Genomic DNA, 18,567 nt, shown 5'->3' on the forward strand with positions numbered 1-18,567 from the left:
ATAGATACACATATATACTATGCTTAGCATACTCCTACCTCCTAGCTACCTCCTTTATGTATGTGTGTAGGTTATTTTGCCTAACATTGATATTAACTGGATGTTTTTTATTTTAACTAAAAGTTTAAATCGATAATAAGCTACCAGGACTATGTGGTCTAATGGTACCCGAGTTGGACTTTCATTTGGAAGGTTGTGAGTTTAAGCCTTAGTGGAGGCGTTATTAGTTCTTTGTGTTTTAGTAGGTTGAGAAAGTATATGAACAGATACTACAATGTAATAGAGCTAAGACTGCACATTTATTAGTTTATATATATCATGCTTAATAATCATAATCTTAGTGTTACGTTGCTTTGTTCTGCATTTTTTCTATGTATTTACTAAAATAAATTTTACTAAATATTAATTTTTTGGATTGAATAAAAAAAATGAAAAAAGTATATATAACATATACGGAGTATTATATTACTTTATAAAGAATCACCCGTATTATAAAAATTAAGGTGTCATCAAAGTTGTTACACATAGAAAGTAAATTTTGTCATGATGACCAAATAGGTAAATTAAACGTGAGATGCTTTTTTTATGTCGATTCATTGAAAATTATTTCATATAAAAATAAATTCTATATTCTTTTGAAATAGTTTTAGCCAATTATTTACTCAACCCACAGCATGAATCTTCGTCGTTTCATACCTTTGCATGATTATGGGGGGTTGACCCACACTATTCTCCAAAAATCTTTTTTTTTCCTTAAATTTCATTATTTCATAATAATAATAATAATAATAATAATAATAATAATAATAATAATAATAATAATAATAATGTTAGCTTGCTCCTAATTTTAGCATAATGGTTCGTCGCTTGACTTGATATCACAACTGAAGATGTCAGTGTAGTGTTTTAGTGGACTAATTACGCAACTCAGGATTTACCTCTACAATGTCATTAAGAGCGGGATCTTGTGGGCATAAGATCAATCCGACAAAGTTGGGATAATAACAACAACAACAACAACAACAACAACAACAACAATAATAATAATAATAATGATGCTAGATTGGCCTTGGGGTTAGTATAGCTATTCGTTGTCTGACTTGATGTCATGACTGAATGCGGTAATGTGAGGGTGAAATCACACTACTACAAACATGAATGCAAAAATACCTCTCAGCTCACGATTTATTTCTGCGGTGGCTCCAGGCCGGGGCAGGGTCCTTGGGGTCAACTAGGTATATAAAAACAATAATGATTCTAGCTTTTAGTAGTATAAATAATAAATAATATAATATAAATAATTAATGATTAAAAAAAAAGTAGTACAAATAAGCCATACAAAACATTAGGGCTGCAATTCCTATATATACACACACATAATACATGCGACTATTGTGTCATAAAACATTAAACAACATCATCTTCTTTTCCAATCTCTCTCTGACTCCCCAAATTTCTCTCAAGAAAATGGATAGAAGTAGCGCAGATGAGAGCACAACTAGCGACTCTATATCGGCGGCGGTACCGGCGAAGACGATGACGAAGTGGCCGGAGAGCGGGCTGTGCCGGATGGGCAGCGGCGGGAGCGTGATCATCGACGCGGAGAACGGCGTGGAGGCGGAGTCCACCCGGAAGCTGCCGTCGTCGAGGTTCAAAGGGGTGGTGCCGCAGCCGAACGGCCGGTGGGGGGCGCAAATCTACGAGAAACACCAGCGGGTGTGGCTGGGGACCTTCAACGAGGAGGAGGAGGCGGCGCGGGCGTACGACGTCGCCGCCCAGCGCTTCCGCGGCCGGGAGGCGGTGACGAATTTTAAACCGTTGGTTTTATCGTCGGAGGAGGGCCGAAACGACGACGTTCAGATCGCGTTCTTGAACAACCACTCCAAGCTGGAGATCGTGGACATGCTGAGAAAGCATACTTACGGCGAGGAGTTTGGGCAGTTTAAGGCCGCGTTTGGCCAGTTCGGAACCCGTTCTTTAAAAGACGATAATACCCTCGACAAATCCAATAATTCCTCGACCCGCGAACCGCTCTTCGAGAAAGCCGTGACTCCGAGCGACGTCGGGAAGCTGAACCGGCTCGTTATCCCCAAACAGCACGCCGAGAAACACTTACCTATGCAAAACGCCGGCGCCGCCCCCAAGGGAATCCTCCTAAACTTCGAGGACAAAACCGGCAAAGTCTGGAGATTCCGCTACTCCTATTGGAACAGTAGCCAAAGCTACGTGTTGACCAAAGGGTGGAGCCGGTTCGTGAAGGAGAAGAGCTTGAAAGCCGGAGATGTCGTCTGCTTCCAGCGCTCCGCCGGGCCGGAAAAGCAGCTATTCATAGACTGCAAGACCGCCGCCGCCGCTGCGGCCGGTTCATGCTTCGTTCAAGCCCAACACAGAAGCCCGGCGGCTCAGGTGGTTAGACTTTTCGGTGTTAACATATGGAAGGCGGCCGGAGACGTTAACGGTAACGCCGGCGAGATTAGTAGCTGCGGCGGCGTGAAGCGGCTGAGGGAGATGGATTTGCTGGCAGTAGACGGCGGCAAGAAGCAAAGGGTTATTGATGCTTTGTAACATTCTTAGACTAATAATTCCTCTTTTCTTTCATAATTTTGTGTTCCAAATTTCAAGTGTATATTATCCCAAATGAAGCAAAGGAAAAATGGAAATAGATCTTTAAAAAAATATCTGTTTTTAATTTTATTCCCGATCTATATCCTGTTCTATACTTTCTCAAACTACTGCAGTCTAAAGAGTCAAACACCCCATCATTGACTTTCCCTCAGGCAGAGCCACAGAAGTGTCATCTGAGCACAAGGTGTTTGGCTCTTCCCGATCTATATTGTATACAAACAAACAATAATTAGTTAAACGGTACGTTTAAGGGTCACCCTGAAAGTTTTGATTCAGCGGCCGGTATGAAGATTCCTATCTTATACGAATCGTGTACAGGTAGGAGTGAAAACTGAAGACTGATTGGGCAATTCGCGATGGAATGGGGCATGAGAGGATATGTGTGAAGAGGGAAAAGGTGCTTTTAGGTGTGTGTATGGTTGCATGGAATATTACATGTTCATACAACTTTAGACAACCTTTGAAGTATATAACAAAAGGGAGTTAGGATAGATATTGCTTTTTTGTTAGCTGGTGTATTATGGAGTGAAGTGAATATTGGAATATAATCAGCATAAAGTGTGGCTGCTATATCCTAATTAAACTGGTGTCCTAAATCTGGGGGTATTGAATTGGAGCTTTAGTTTTCTTACATAATGGTCAGGCCTACACATTAAATATAAAGCAAAAAAGAAAAAGAAAAAGTGTGATATTTTTCACACAGGTGTGTATGTATATATTTATATAGCTAGGGAATTATAAGATGTCAATTACCATCCATGATTCTTATATTCGGTGCCACATTAAAGTGAATGTGAATTTTTCAGTTTATACTGGGTACAAAGGTAATATACGGAGTATTTTTTTCTATACTTTTTTACTTTGAATTTGTATAAAAGGCATGATACTGAACGGTATCGTATATTAGTCTTTCCCTATTTATAGTCACATTATCAATGTAATTTTTAGCTAAAATAGACGGTATCTATTTTGTTTGACTATTAGTTTCCTCTGCCAATCAACTAGAACCACCACGACTAATGTATGTATAGTATTGCTGGCAAAACACTCTCGATCATGTGGTTAATTAACCTAATGACCCTAGCCAGCAAAAAGTCACAAGAAGATAAACCAGTCTAGGCTGCTCTGCTCAAATAAAAAAGAAAAAAAAAACTAATAAATCGCTTCTACAAAGATCCGAACTTGAAATCTTGTAGTTATCAAGTCAACTGTATGATTAACTTAATTTAACTTAAATAACATTTGTTTAAAAATATAACACATACATATGCTGCAAACATGCACACTTAAAATATTATCCTTTATTCCTTTTCTCATGATTGTTTTTTTCTCATGTAGGATTAGTGATTGAATATTTGCTCTTCATACTTTCATGATTAATATGATCGGAATAAGATCTAAACTACTGCTCTATAAATCAGAATCAAGTTTCCATCATATTGTATTATATTATATTCAAAAGAGAGAGAAATTCAAAATAACAAATTCGTGGATTCCAGTACACTTAAAAATGGACTGAAATCTGTATTTTGATTAGAAATAGACTTTTATATTTATTTTTTATAGGTGCAAAACTGCAAATGGCCAAATCCATATACTTCCCAAAAAGAAAACTAAAATATTTAGCACACACGAACTTAGCTCAATGGTTCAGTAGGCAGTATTTGAAATAAGAGACCAATTAAGATTCGAATATTAGCAGCTATAATGTGGAGATTATGCTCAAAGTAGACAGATCTCTTTACGTCATCCCGAATACTCTGTCGGGTCAGATTGGGGATTCAATGTTTTGGAAGAAGATTAAAATAAGCAAAATTTTAATAGTTACTTATGGTAATTTGTACTACCAATGAAACTCAAGACATATGCTATGGTGTATCTTGTAAGAGGAACCCATATATATATTATCTAGAATATGCTGGCAGCAGATATAGTGGCCATTTGGTAATTTTTTTAATCAAGTGGTCAGGATTATATTAATTAACTTTTTTTTAAGTGTTTGGTACAGATTGCAAACTTATCTAATCTAACAAAATTATAAATAATTAAGTTGCAGAAAATTTAAAAAAAAAAAAAAATCATTGTTCATAATTCATGATTATAGACTATATACAGCTGCATGTTACAAAGCTTATTATATTACACCACAAGTTCTTTGACTTGGAATTCCATAATACATTCTCTGTGCCTCACAATAATTGTCTGGTTTCACAAGGTTTAAAGATATTTGAAATAATAAAAAGTACGTACATATATATATATATATATATATATATATATATATATATATATATATATATATATATATAGGGTCCAGCTCCAATGAGAATTATGATTAAGTGAGAACTGTGGATAAATGATAACAATCTATCTAATAGATCTATCGATTAAAAATAAAAGAAAAAAAATAAAAAACAAAAAAAAAATGAGATCATTTCCATAAATAATACTCCGTGTATATATATATATATATATATATATATATATATATATATATATATATATATATATACACAAAACCTCAATTAGCAGTCAATTAATTGACAACTTCGGTACAAGATTTGAGAATCATATGATTCATGTTGGATACCTGGAATTGGCTGCCCTTTTGGAAAACAGCCCAGATTCATATTGCATCCTACCCCTAAGTCCTCAAAATTCTGTTTTTTTTTTTTTTTTTTGGGTATTAAAATTCCTCAGGGCATGTGTGTCTATGAACAAAATGCCAGCCATTTCATCTTTAACTAATTACTTTTTTTTTTTTTTTTTTTTGTGTTATTGTTAGTCCATTTAACGTATTCACTAACTGCTTCTACACTTAATTAACACCTGTAATTAGTAATTTTCGTTATTAGTCGGCAATGATGACCGAATTTTAGATATATTATATATGATTGTAATTGTTTTAAAAATTTATTCTAAAAATTGGAATATATAGTTATAGAATTTTAAAAATAAATACAAAAGATATTGCTCTTTTGGTGCCTACAAATTTGATGTCATGATGTTTTAAAAGGAAATAGGGAGAGGAAGTTTAGAAGAAACTTTTTTTTTTCCTTTTCTATTTTTAACCATTTCGTATGACAAAAATACTCTTTTTTTTTTTAATTTTAAGAAAAAGACACTGGAGTATGAAGTATCCGAATAATTTTAATTACTCGCTAAAATTATATTTTTCCAACTTATTTGTGTGTGTCACTACACCAAAAAGCTCATTTAGCGACGGTTATATAGTTGTTTAGCAACGGTTTAGAACCGTCACAATATTGTATACAGATGGTTATCCATCTACGACTAAATAGTATGTCGTGAAGGATTTAGTGACAGTTTTCTACAACCTCAGAAATTATCAACCAGTATTGCTTTGAGTCGTGATTAAGTACCTGCTGCTAACAATGAGGTATTTCACTTTTGCTATCCGCCACTAAATATGTCCTTTTTTATTCTTTTTGATATACTGTTTCTTGCCTTCACCAAACTATATCCCGAGTTCCGTGAACTCACTATAAAACCCTTGAAGGAGGTAAATATTGAATTGTCAAAATACTTCCAAGTTATTCGTCGCATGTACACTTCTGTACACAAGCGGTCTTCACCACCAAAGTGAGCTTTTCCTAAATAGGGTTTATTTCATATTAATCGAAATATACTATAAATATGGATTCGTAATTTTAATTTACATCTAAATTGATGAAGTAAAATAGTTTTTTTTTTTTAATGTTACTGGCCCTATTACATCTAAATTGAGGGAGTAAAATAGTTAATTCACCCAAAAACAAATAAAATTGAATTTGAAACACAATCATTGCATACTGGACCCATTTCAGATCCACATTAAAGGCCCAAGCCCATCTTGTTAAGGCTATATAAGTGATGAGAATTATAATTCAGGCCGGCCCATTCATACAGGCTAATAAAACCCAATTGTTATACCATGGACCAAGGTTCATATTGAGTTGTGACCTGATACAAAAATTATGTACCTTTAATAAACACATTATGTACCTACAATTAATAGTTTTTGTACATGTAAACAAATAACTTGATAATTGATGACACATAATATGATAGCTACAGATACAGAAACTATCAACTACAGATACAGAATCTGACTTGATAATAATAGCTACATGTACAAAAACTATCAACTGCATGTACAGAATGTGTCAACTATAGATACTGAATCTAAAGGTTATTTTTGGACCAATGTCTACAATGCAAGGTAGATCCTGGCTCATGGTATAATTTGTCAATAAAACGACATTCAACTCTCCAAGTTGTTATACCATGGACCAGGATCCACCTTGCAAGGTGGACCCTAGTCCTAAACGACGTATAAATTGTGTATTTTTAGTATTGGAATTGTGAAGTTCTATAATATAAATTGTGTACATAACAGTTGTAGAAGAGAATTTGTGAATACAATACATGGTCTGTAAATCCTTATCTGTACTGCAGTATTTGAAAGTAACTTGTGAATGCAAAACAAGATAATCAATATATATATATATATATATATATATATATATATATATATATATATATATATATATATATATATATATGTGTGTGTGTGTGTGTGTGTGTGTGTGTGTGTGTGTGTGTGTGTGTGTGTGTGTGTGTGTGTGTGTGTGTGTGTGTGTGTGTGTGTGTGTGTGTGTGTGTTTTTAAAGATAAATCGTAAATATTTAATATGTAAATTGTGAACATTTAGAATCGGATCCATTTTGTATGGTGGACACATTTAGAATCGGATCCATTTTGTAAGGTGTAGCCGAGTAAATTGTGAACATTTAGAATCGGATCCATTTTGTAAGGTGGAGCCGGGTCACAGAATAATTTGCCCCAACTCTTCTTTTATTTTTTATTACAAAGGAAGGGGGATCCACCGGGTCACAGAATAATTTGCCCAACTCTTCTTTTATTTTTTATTACAAAGGAAGGGGGATACCCATACAAACTACGACTACAACAAGGCTCAAAACCTAGACCTCTCACATAAGGGAGCAATCCAATACCAATGGACCACAAGCCACTTGGTAACTCTCTTTTTATTTGGTTGGAGCTTACATTATCCCCAAGAATATTAAAATTTTGTATTTTTCAATGGTACGGCATATAGTTATCAAACCTTAACTAGGTTTCTACTTATCTTAAAAACTATATTTTCATAAGAAAAATTTCCTAAAAGTATCTTACATATAATAAAGCTATATGGTTGGGAAATAATTAATGTTACAATTAACTACCAACATTATTATTATTACTAGCTATAAATATAAAATAGCCACAACATCTTTTACTAAAAAAAAAAAAAAAAAAAACACAACATTTGAAAAATAAAATAGCTATATTTTTTTTCTCGCTCATAACATGGATTACATTTATTGAATTAATGGTGTTATTAAATGTTATGATATTAGGATTAAGGATTCCGATTCCCGATTAATAGAAAATATGAAACGATGCAATATTAATTAAATCTCTGGCTTTACAATGAAAGTCTATTTGATATGTTTTTGTTATTTATGGCGGTTCTTGGAATTACAATATTAATTAAATTTTCGATGAAAACCTATTCGATATCTGAAACAGTGCAATTAATGCAAGTCTCTACATATAATTTTTCTCCCTCTCAAATGCTTCAAGGAAATGGCAGAAGCGAGAAAGGATGAAGAAAGCAAATGTTGTGGGCCGTGGGTCAATTATTGAACTTCAGAATAATAAAAAAAAAAATCTTTTAAGCCATACATAAAAATTTAAATATATATCAATGTATATATCCTATGGGTCTTTAATGTTTTTCTGGATGTTTAAACTTAGGACTTTTAAAAGAAAAAAAAAATACATTTGAATTATCTCCACAAAAAAGTGGTCTTGGACGTATAAAATGACATTTGAGTTTATGGAATAACATGTGCATAAAGAATATATTATATAATCATATAAAAAATGTGTTCAATTAGAGTTTAAATTTACTCATACAAAATTTGAAATTTGCTTTCTAAATGTAATTATCTTAGTTATTATTCGTATTGTGAAAATTATAATATAAATGAAATACAATTAAAAATAAATCAATGTAATTATGTACATAATTAGAGATTATATTAACCATAAAAATTTTTAATTATAATTTTGTATTCTATAAAAATAATAAATACTTGACCAATGGAAGCTCAAAAATATTATTATACTCCGTATTAAACAATTTAAAATATTTTTATTTTTTTTACTTTTTTATTTTTATTTATAATAACATAATTTTTTTCCCGTGCATCGCGCGGGTGAATTACTAGTTAGTATTTAATATCATTATATTATATTATAATATTTCAACTAGTGATTCACCCGCGCGATGCACGGAAAAAATTATGTTATTATAAATATAAATAAAAAATAGAAAAACTAAAATATTTTAAATTATTTTATATAATAATATTTTTGAGCTTCCATTGGTCAAGTATTTATTATTTTTATAGAATACAAAATTACAATTAAAATTAAAATTAAAATTATAATTTTGTATGGTTAATATAATCTCTAATTATGTGCATATTCAAATAAACTTATAGAGAGAATTTACATAATTACATTGATTTATTCTTAATTGTATTTCATCTATATTATAATTTTCACAATACGAATAATAACTAAGATAATTACATTTGGAAAGCAAATTTCAAATTTTGTATGTGTAAATTTAAACTCTAATTGAACACATTTTTTATATGATTATATAATATATAGCTATTTTATTTTTCAAAAGTATATTTTTTATATGATTATATAATATATAGTTATTTTATTTTTTAAATATTGTGTTTTTTTTTATAATAAAATATGTTGTGACATTAATTGTAGCATTAATTATTTCCCAAAGCATATAGCTTTATATAATAATGGATGATCTCTTGACTAAGTGGCAATGTTATAAAATGTGGACTAGGCAGTGATTGCCTTGGTGCCCCTAGGTCAAGTTAATTATGGTCTTAGGTGGCAAGTCAACAATATTAATGATTATGCATATAAATTAATATTTGTAAGCATAATATTATCGATTATAAAAGTGGAATAGAGAAATTACACATTTCTCAAATCACTATAAAATTATTATCTTATTTTATTTTAGACTAATTTACATTATATCCATAATTTACTCTGATTATTTTTGTATGTGTGACTAATAATTTTTGAAAATCTATTTTATGCTACATAATTTTTCTTTTATCATAGTCATAATTTGACTACTAAGTTAAGATTTCAACATAAGCACACTTTGTAGTGTTGATGAATTAACTTAATTAGTGAAACAACCTTCTTAACTCAAGTGCCAAAAGTTTTTAACTTTCATCCCGCTCCCTCTCTCCCTCTCCTCCTCGATCTCCCCTCTAGACTTTTTTTTATCAACCGAGACCATCAAAAGTAAAACTGTAATTTTTCTTATATATTTATTGAGATTGAATTAATTAAATATGTATTCTTGTAATACTCAAATTGAGGCCTTTTTTGATACATTCTATGTATCTTTTTAATAAACATATTTTCTTCAATTTATTAAAATGAAAAAAAAATGATATTGATAAAGGCATCTTAAACCTCTTATCAAATATCAAATCACTAGGCATTGATATTGGGTGAGAAATATGTTATTCTAAGTAGGTGTAGAAGGTGGGTGTATAGTATAGGCAGAGCAGTAAAAAGGTTGATGTATGCATGCATGCATGCAGTGAATGGATAGTTGACAGCAGAGAGAAATGAGGGATCAAAACAAACCAAGGAAAAAAAGATTAAAATGGTCCAAAAAAGGCCATGATAAGATGGTGATGGAAACTGCACAAACGTCACAAAAATGGGGCATGCAAAACACTAAATAAATAAATAAAACCAAAAATGTGTTCTTGGTCTCTTAATTTATTTGTCATTGTAAAGTATCTCTTACTTTTTTCCCAAAAAAAAGAAGTTACAATTTTAGTCATGAGCAAGAAATTGTTAAACTCCATTAGGTTTTACTTAGAGCATCCCATTTGTGTGGGTTTTTATCAGATTTATGTCATAAATTAAATAATAATAATAATAATAATAATAATAATAATAATAATAATAAAAAAAGTGGTCGTCAGTTGGCAACCACCCTCAACACGCCCAGTGAACACGTATAGTATGCGCGTCCACTGGGCGCTGCGGGTGTGCATTAATTTTTTTTTTTTTAATATTCATATTGTGAGGGCCATCTTTGAGACAAAAAATCACTCTTCCTGCAACACTTTTTTTCTTCTTTCTCCCTTTTCTCTTTCTTCTACATCAGCCACAAACTCTAAAAAAAACGAAGCAAAATTCACAATTGGGATGCCCTAGTACACAGATATTTTAGTAATTTGCTATAATTTTTTTAAATTATTATAACCCCAATTTGTCCTGATATTATATATATATATATATATATATATATATATATATATATATATATATATATATATATATATATATATATATATATATATATATATATATATTTTGGTGGATAGAGAATTTGATTTTAATAAATTCATGTAGGAAAAACTTAGATGATGTACCACATGCATTTAAATTAAAGAAAAAGATTTAGGAAAGAAGGTTGGTTGTTTATTTTTCTGTTTTAATTTATAAATGAATATCGAAGTTAATGTGATTATAAAGAAAAAGAAAAGATAATAAATTATTAAAATACCATTAACTAAGTTAAACCTGTCGTAGTTTAATGGTTTGGTTGCTATAGAGAGTAAAATTGTAGCTTTTTGGAAAAGTTATGAAGAATATTACAACGACAATAAGTTATAAACTAAAACAATTAGTAAATAATAATTGAAAGGTTAAAATACAATTTCTCACAAGTACAAATTCGGGAAATAAAGAAGGAGAAATTTTAAGGCAAGTACACGTATTGTATTTTATAAAGTTATTCTCTCTCCATTTTATATCACACCAAGAATATTACTCCGTATGATACAACTTCATTAGGAGATAATATCTAAAATAGTCATTCAATTATTTCATAATTCTCAAATTGATCCTCAATTACAATTCATCTAAAATGACCCCTCAACTATGTAAAAATTTACTCAATTTAGTCTTCGGCAAGGTTTAAAAAATTGCTAGGCGCACGTTTGCTTTTTTAAATTTTAATTAAAAAAAAATAGTTAAACTCCCGCCTAGACGCCTGCCTAGTCCACAGCGACATACTCGGCGCCTAGGTGGTCGACCGCTTAAAACGGCGATTCCGTCAAATTTCTAGGCGGCCAGTCGCCGTCTAGCGCCTAGCAAGACGCGTTTTTTGCAACATTGGTCTTCGATATAAGTAGCAGAGAACTAAAATAAGTGTAGTTTTACATAAGGGACCCTTTTTTATAACTTAATGATGAGGACTGTTTTGTGTATTAACTCACTTTATTAATGGTCAAGTATGATTATGTATGAGACGGTGAAAATCCTTGAAAAACAAAACATCATTAAAGCTTCTCCCAAGGTTGAATTCCAACTCGAAGGGCCCTCCACACTCCGGTCTGATAGAGCATTTGGGAGGATATAAATCACAGTGATTCAATGACTTAAAAGTCAAATGTTAGTGTACACAATGGATTTGTCCACTTTGAAAAACATAATCTCATACTACGACTCTGCTGCCGAGATTCGAACATTGATCTCTTCTCATAAATACACCTAAGTTGTGTGGGCAAAAACATGATTAAGCTAACAAAAGAGGGAGAGGAGGGGAAATATTGGAGCAGAGGCATCTGAAACACGTAATGTAATATGTGTTTGTTGTTCATCTGAAAAGGATAAAGTGAAGGCTTTGGGTGAAACCCCAAAAACAGCAACTCCCAGTGGTCCATTGTTACCCTCTGACAAAGCCCTCCATCAAAGTGTTAGTCGAAGCTTTCTCTCTCTCTCTCTCTCTCTCTCACTCAGACACGCAGAGCCAGACTGAGAGAGCACCAGGTGTTGATTTCATATTTTTCTAACTCACTCTGCAAACATTTCATATTTAGTACTGTAAATGCACCTACTTGGAAAACATTAATTTCACTCTTTCATCAAAATTAAACGTAAAAATTTTACCACAATCTCATTTTATTTAGAAGGATTCAATAATTAGCAGGAAAGTTTGAACTTTTCTATCAATTTAAAAAGTGAAAAAATTATTCTTTAATCCATGTAATTTAAATGTTTCTAGAATAATACGAAACATGTTAATCAATTTTTCCAACAAAGTTATTTCTAGTAAACCTATTCCATAGAATTATTTTCCTATAAATTTATAGCATATTTGAAAAACTGCTCAAAGTAGCTTTTTCGATTAGCTTTTTGCGAAAGTCATTTTGTATGTAATATGCTATCAGCTAACAATCAAACATTTTTTTACAAATGGTATCAACTAGTCAAACATACTAACTCAATCAGTTAACAACTATTTACCAAACACCCCATTTATAATTTGGATATAACAACACTTAGTTTATTAGCCAAAATCTAGCTTGTTTGATCAACTTTAGCTTGTTTGACTTGTCAAGCAGTTAATATAAGTATGACACTATCAACAGATCAACCCAACTAACACAACCAACTATTAGCTAACAATCAATTATACAATCACCCCTTATTTAGTTCGCTAGATATTTAAAATTGTTTGTATGGTTGGAGTCTCGAATTCATACATTAATTGTATGAATTAATGAGATTATAAGGTAACACAATTGATCTAAAAATTCAAATAAATAAACCCAATATCTTAAGCTCATAGATTAGCATTCTAAAGGATGAACTTGTGGTCTAGTGGCACAAAATGATTCTTCCATATGAGAGGTAACCCCTCAGTATGGGCGATATTATTCGATCAGTCAGACTTCTGCCATGCGATAACGTTAATTTTGCAGGAATAAAAATCAAGAAAAAATCACTCTAGCAAAGTTTCATCGTTGCACCGATTACCTAGATGTTACATAAATAGTCATTTCATATACATACCCACCTACTAATCGTTACCTATATTAATTTATTACTTATTAGTATGTGTTGATCGGAGCTGTTTGATTCCACATAATTGATCTTGTTCTCCGTCATTTGTACTCAATTTTATAATGCCTATTTTATACTTGATCATTAATAAGAACACACTATATATGACACTATCCTAATATCTCTATCATATCCCTACCATCTTCATTTTTACTTAATTTAAGCATAGTCTCATCTAATTTTCACTATGAGTAATTTATTTGGTATGTGGGGCTATTCACACTGCAAGTACCAATCCAAGAAAGAGAGATGAGAGAGAGAGAGGAAGAGAGAGAGAGGTGTGGCAAAGCAATGCATGGCTAATCAACAGTAGAATTCTGAGAGATTTGTCTGACTAAATGTCTGTGTCTGTCTGGTGTTGAGCTGCAGTTAGAGCTCATGAATTCAGATTCAAATTAATATGGGAAAGAGAAAAGAAAGAAAGAAAGAAAGGCATATCAAAAGGAGGAAGAAAAAGACACTTTTTATCAAATATATGCAATTTGCATTTAGTACTTCCTTCCAACATTAATGCTTTGAATCCATGACTTTCACTATTCTGCTAGCTTGTATTCTTCTTCTCCCTCACCTCCTCTTCCAAATTTTAAACAAATAATATACACAATTATATATATATATATATATATATATATATATATATATATATATATATATATGGCCACTGTCACTCATAAAAACCACCCGTGAAGTGATAGAAAAATTTTATGGATTTGTAATAACAAAGTTTCATATTGATTTTATGCAGAGTTATTTATTGACTTTCTTGATTTGAATATAGACAATTTAGACTAATTTACCTCTTTGAAATCTTTTATTGACCAAACCAGGGTTTATTAATGTGTACCCTCAAATAGTAATTGTCGAAAATATATATATATATATATATATATATATATATATATATATATATATTATAGATATATGGATGAGATTAATGGAGAATTAAAAATGTGTATGTGCACAAAGAGCATATTATGATGTGTGCATATGGAGCATGTTTTTATATATATTGCACACAACACATGATTAATATGCGCACAACATAATGCTTGGTATGCACACGCATGTTTTAATTTTCATTATTAATCTCATCAGTAGATCTATATTTTTCATACACCATATTAATTCTCATAAACTCATAAGAAGGTTGTTTCACATAGGAACAATACCCTATAGGAACAATACCTATTTTATCTGTCATACTTTTAAATCAACTCTTTGTTCTTGGTTTATTTTTTTGAGTATTCTTTAATTATTTTTAAATTTGATTTGTTGTGTTTAATATATAATACTTGTTAGTATACGTAGTTTTTGAATATATAAATATACTGAAACTAAACTTAATATTATGAAAAAAAAAATTAGATTAAAAATAACATGAGTCAAATTTGATTAATTGGCGAATCAGACAGATAAAATAGGACGGAGGGTTTGTCTAGGTCCATTCCTCCTATCCATTTTCAAGGGTTGAATTGGAGAACAAATGCACGCAAAAGCAAACATGCAGAAAGAGCCAAAAGGTCACTAGTCAATCTCTCTCTCACTACTCATAAAAACTACACCTTTCAATTCACTCCTAGCTAAGCTACTCTTTCCCTTCACAGTTCACATGTCGCATATATGCATGGATCAGATCAGTACTTCTTCCCAGCAGCAGTTGCAGATCAGACCCTGTTCCTCAGCTCCTCCTCATCGTTATCAATGGCGGCAGGCATCTATCATCACGTACTCTCACAATCATCATCATCATAATACAGATCATCATCATCATCTTCTTCCTCTTCTTCTTCAACCTCACCATAGCCACCGCACAGCAAGGCGCTCTCGCTATGCGCGGCGTGGCCCTCCCCGAACGCCCTGACGTGGTCCTTGAGCGATCTCTTGTGCTTGAAGTCGGAGCCGCAGATGCAGAACCAGAGGCGGCCGCAGTTCTTCTCGTGCGTCTTCCAGTCGCCTCTCACGGCGAACGCCTTCCCGCACTTGCGGCACGCGAACTGCTTCGCCCCGTGCTTCCGCTTGTAGTGCGTCTGGAGAGTTCGGAAGTCCTTCAATGGCTTCGCCCGGGCGTGCCGGATGTTGTTCTTGCACCCCTCCGCGCAGCAAAAGCACGGCAGCAGCCTTAACATGGAAGAGGAAGAAGATGGAGACGATGAAGATGATGATGGCTTTGACGTCCCTTTTAGGGAATCCGGTCCCTTCCGGTACTGGGATCCATGGCCCCACATATGCATCTGCACATCCCAAATTTCAAATAAATAATGGGACAATTAATATCTGCGGACTCAAACCTGTGAGCTTCTGTTTGGAATCGTATAACTGTGATACCATCAAACTACAAGGTACTTGACAGGACAATTATAGTATCTGCTGACTCGAACCAGTGACATTCTGTTTGGAATCGTATACTTGTGATACCATCAGACTACAAGGTACTTGACAGGACAATTATAATATCTGCTGACTCGAACCAATGACCTTCTGTTTGGAATCGTATAACTGTGATACCATCATACTACAAGGTACTTGACAGGACAATTATAATATCTGCTGACTCGAACCAGTGACATTCTGTTTGGAATCATATAACTGTGATACCATCAGACTACAAGGTACTTGACAGGACAATCATAATATCTGCTGACTCGAACCGGTGACATTCAGTTTGGAATAGTAACAGTAATGTCATCATGCATACTACATACTACAATCTAATCTAACCTTAACTATAATATCAGTTGACTCGAACATGTGTCATTCCGTGTGGAATGGTAATAGTGATGGCATCATACTATAATATCTGCTCACTCGAACCCGTAACCTTGTGTTTAGAATGGTAATTGCCATTACACTACAAGGTGGGACAATTATTTCTTGTAAAAGCAACTTTTTTTTCTCTTCTTTGTTACTTTACCCATGGAAGGAAATGGAAATTTTTTTATACCTTTTCATAACTGGGAAATCTATACATGAATTGATAAAAATCCAATAAGTCATCAGACAATGCAAAGACAAAAGCTGAACTACTTCCTCAAAGATGAATATGGAATGAAATGATTCAAACCCTAACTTTTTGGTTTGATGAGCACATGGATTATGGTTAAGACATAAATTTCCTTTTCAGTATAAAAATGGAATAGAGATTAAACTCAAGACATTTTATATACAGTCTTAATTATATTCCACTGAACTACAAACTGGTAGACTAATCAGCAGAAAATATATGGTAAGTTTTTATTCCTAGACCTCTTAAAATGAGTCTTAAATATGTATATTTCACTAAACTACCAGAAAAAATACATGCTTAACAACTTATAGTTATTCAGTCCAATCAAACTATAAACCTGGTCAACTTACACCACTTAATTTAAGGCCTTAATATATATATTATACGGGAAAATCTTAGAGTATATACATGCATATATAGATACAATGGGATGGTGGTGGGGTTGGAATTGCCCCATTGGCCCCTTCTGAATCAGCTGTCATGCTAAGCAGTTTTTGTTTTGAGTTCCATTCTTGCATACAAACTTTCTTTATACGTATAGTAATGCAAATTAAGCTTAAAACCTCCATTTATACAAAGAAAGGAGGAAGAAAAAATGTCACAAAGAATGTTAAAATTAGGGCAAAACCCAAGAATGGTTTTAGATTAACCTAGCTAGATCAGAGATGTAACTAAACAAGAATTTGTGATGGGTAATTCTTTAGTAAAATAAAGAAGAAAAAAAAAAAACCTGCATGTTGTTGAAACGGTTGAATGTCTTGTGACAAACAGTGCAGGAGAATTGAGTGGGGCCAACAAGGATTTGAGCTGGAGTAGGGATCCAGTACTGATGATGTCCTTGACCAAGTGTAAGCCCTGCTGCTGCCACGTCACCACTAGGGTTAAAACTGGTAGAGCTGCTAGCCCCCCCAGGTGAGGAAGAAGAAGGTGGTGGGCCCATGTGGAATGCCACAGTGACTCCCCCTCCTCTTCCTCCTCCTCCTCCATAGTTCTGCAGGCTTTGGTGGTCCTTGAGGTTATTATAGCAGGTAGAAGATGATAATGATGATGATGAGTACAAGACATCTTGAAATAACCTTGTTTTCATGTGCTTTTGAGGATTTTGAGGATGATGGTGTTGGCCAGGAGGGCCTAGTGAAAGAACAGTGGAGGCATCATCTATTTCTTCATGATTATCTTGTTCCAAGTGGGCAGTCTCAGTAGAGGGCATTATGTGATGGGTGAAATTGGAGTGGTGAGCTTGCATGGTAGTAGTAATAATGGAGGAGTTTTGCAGGCAGGGTGGAGTGGAGAGTGGAGAGGGAAGGTGTAATCTAGGTTTTGGTGGAGAAGGTAAGATGGGAATTGAGGAAGAGAGGCAATAAATAAAGGAAAGAAATGGTGTGACTAGCTAGGATATGGGTAATAAGTAATGGATGGGTTCTTTGGTAAATGATGAATTTGGTAATTTATGATTAATTTGATAGAATTTCACGAGTTAATATTCAATTTAATCATTTATTATAGTGATTTTTTTTTTTTTTTAATTTAGTCCTAAGAAACAATTTTTTGTGTTTGATTAATTAAGTCATTATGACTTCAATGATTTTACCCAATTGAGTAATCGGTTAAAATAAATGGGCAATTTTACCACTATTAATACAATAATAATAATAATAATAATAATACTTAATTTAGTCATCGACTATAGCAGCTTTATCTAAGTTAGTCTTTGATTATAATGATTTACCTAATTTAGTCCTCGACTATATTGATTTTTCTCGATTTAGTCATTAATTTTAACAATCGAGGACTCAATTTGGTAAAACCATCAAATTCAATGGCCTAATTAAGCACAAAAAGTCGTTTATGACTAAATCAAGAAAAACCACTATAATCGATGA

The 18,567-nt window shown here is 32.8% G+C and overlaps 2 protein-coding genes across 2 annotated transcripts; one reads left to right on the forward strand and one right to left on the reverse strand.

Moving 5' to 3' along the window:
• Positions 1 to 1,353: 1,353 nt before the first annotated feature.
• Positions 1,354 to 2,694, forward strand: LOC109161177 (AP2/ERF and B3 domain-containing transcription factor RAV1-like). The gene has a single exon (XM_019309537.1). The coding sequence runs from the start codon at positions 1,384 to 1,386 to the stop codon at positions 2,563 to 2,565; it is 1,182 nt and encodes a 393-aa protein (XP_019165082.1). The 5' UTR covers positions 1,354 to 1,383; the 3' UTR covers positions 2,566 to 2,694.
• Positions 2,695 to 15,133: 12,439 nt separating this feature from the next.
• On the reverse strand, positions 15,134 to 17,930 carry LOC109160816 (zinc finger protein WIP6-like). Its single transcript, XM_019309062.1, has 2 exons — positions 17,415 to 17,930; positions 15,134 to 15,911 (listed from the first exon to the last, which is right to left on the reverse strand). The coding sequence occupies exons 1-2, from the start codon at positions 17,928 to 17,930 to the stop codon at positions 15,402 to 15,404; spliced, it is 1,026 nt and encodes a 341-aa protein (XP_019164607.1). The 3' UTR covers positions 15,134 to 15,401.
• Between the last annotated feature and the right edge of the window lie 637 nt (positions 17,931 to 18,567).

The sequence above is a fragment of the Ipomoea nil genome, unplaced genomic scaffold, assembly GCF_001879475.1.
Source record: "Ipomoea nil cultivar Tokyo-kokei standard unplaced genomic scaffold, Asagao_1.1 scaffold2921, whole genome shotgun sequence".
Lineage (NCBI taxonomy): Eukaryota > Viridiplantae > Streptophyta > Magnoliopsida > Solanales > Convolvulaceae > Ipomoea > Ipomoea nil.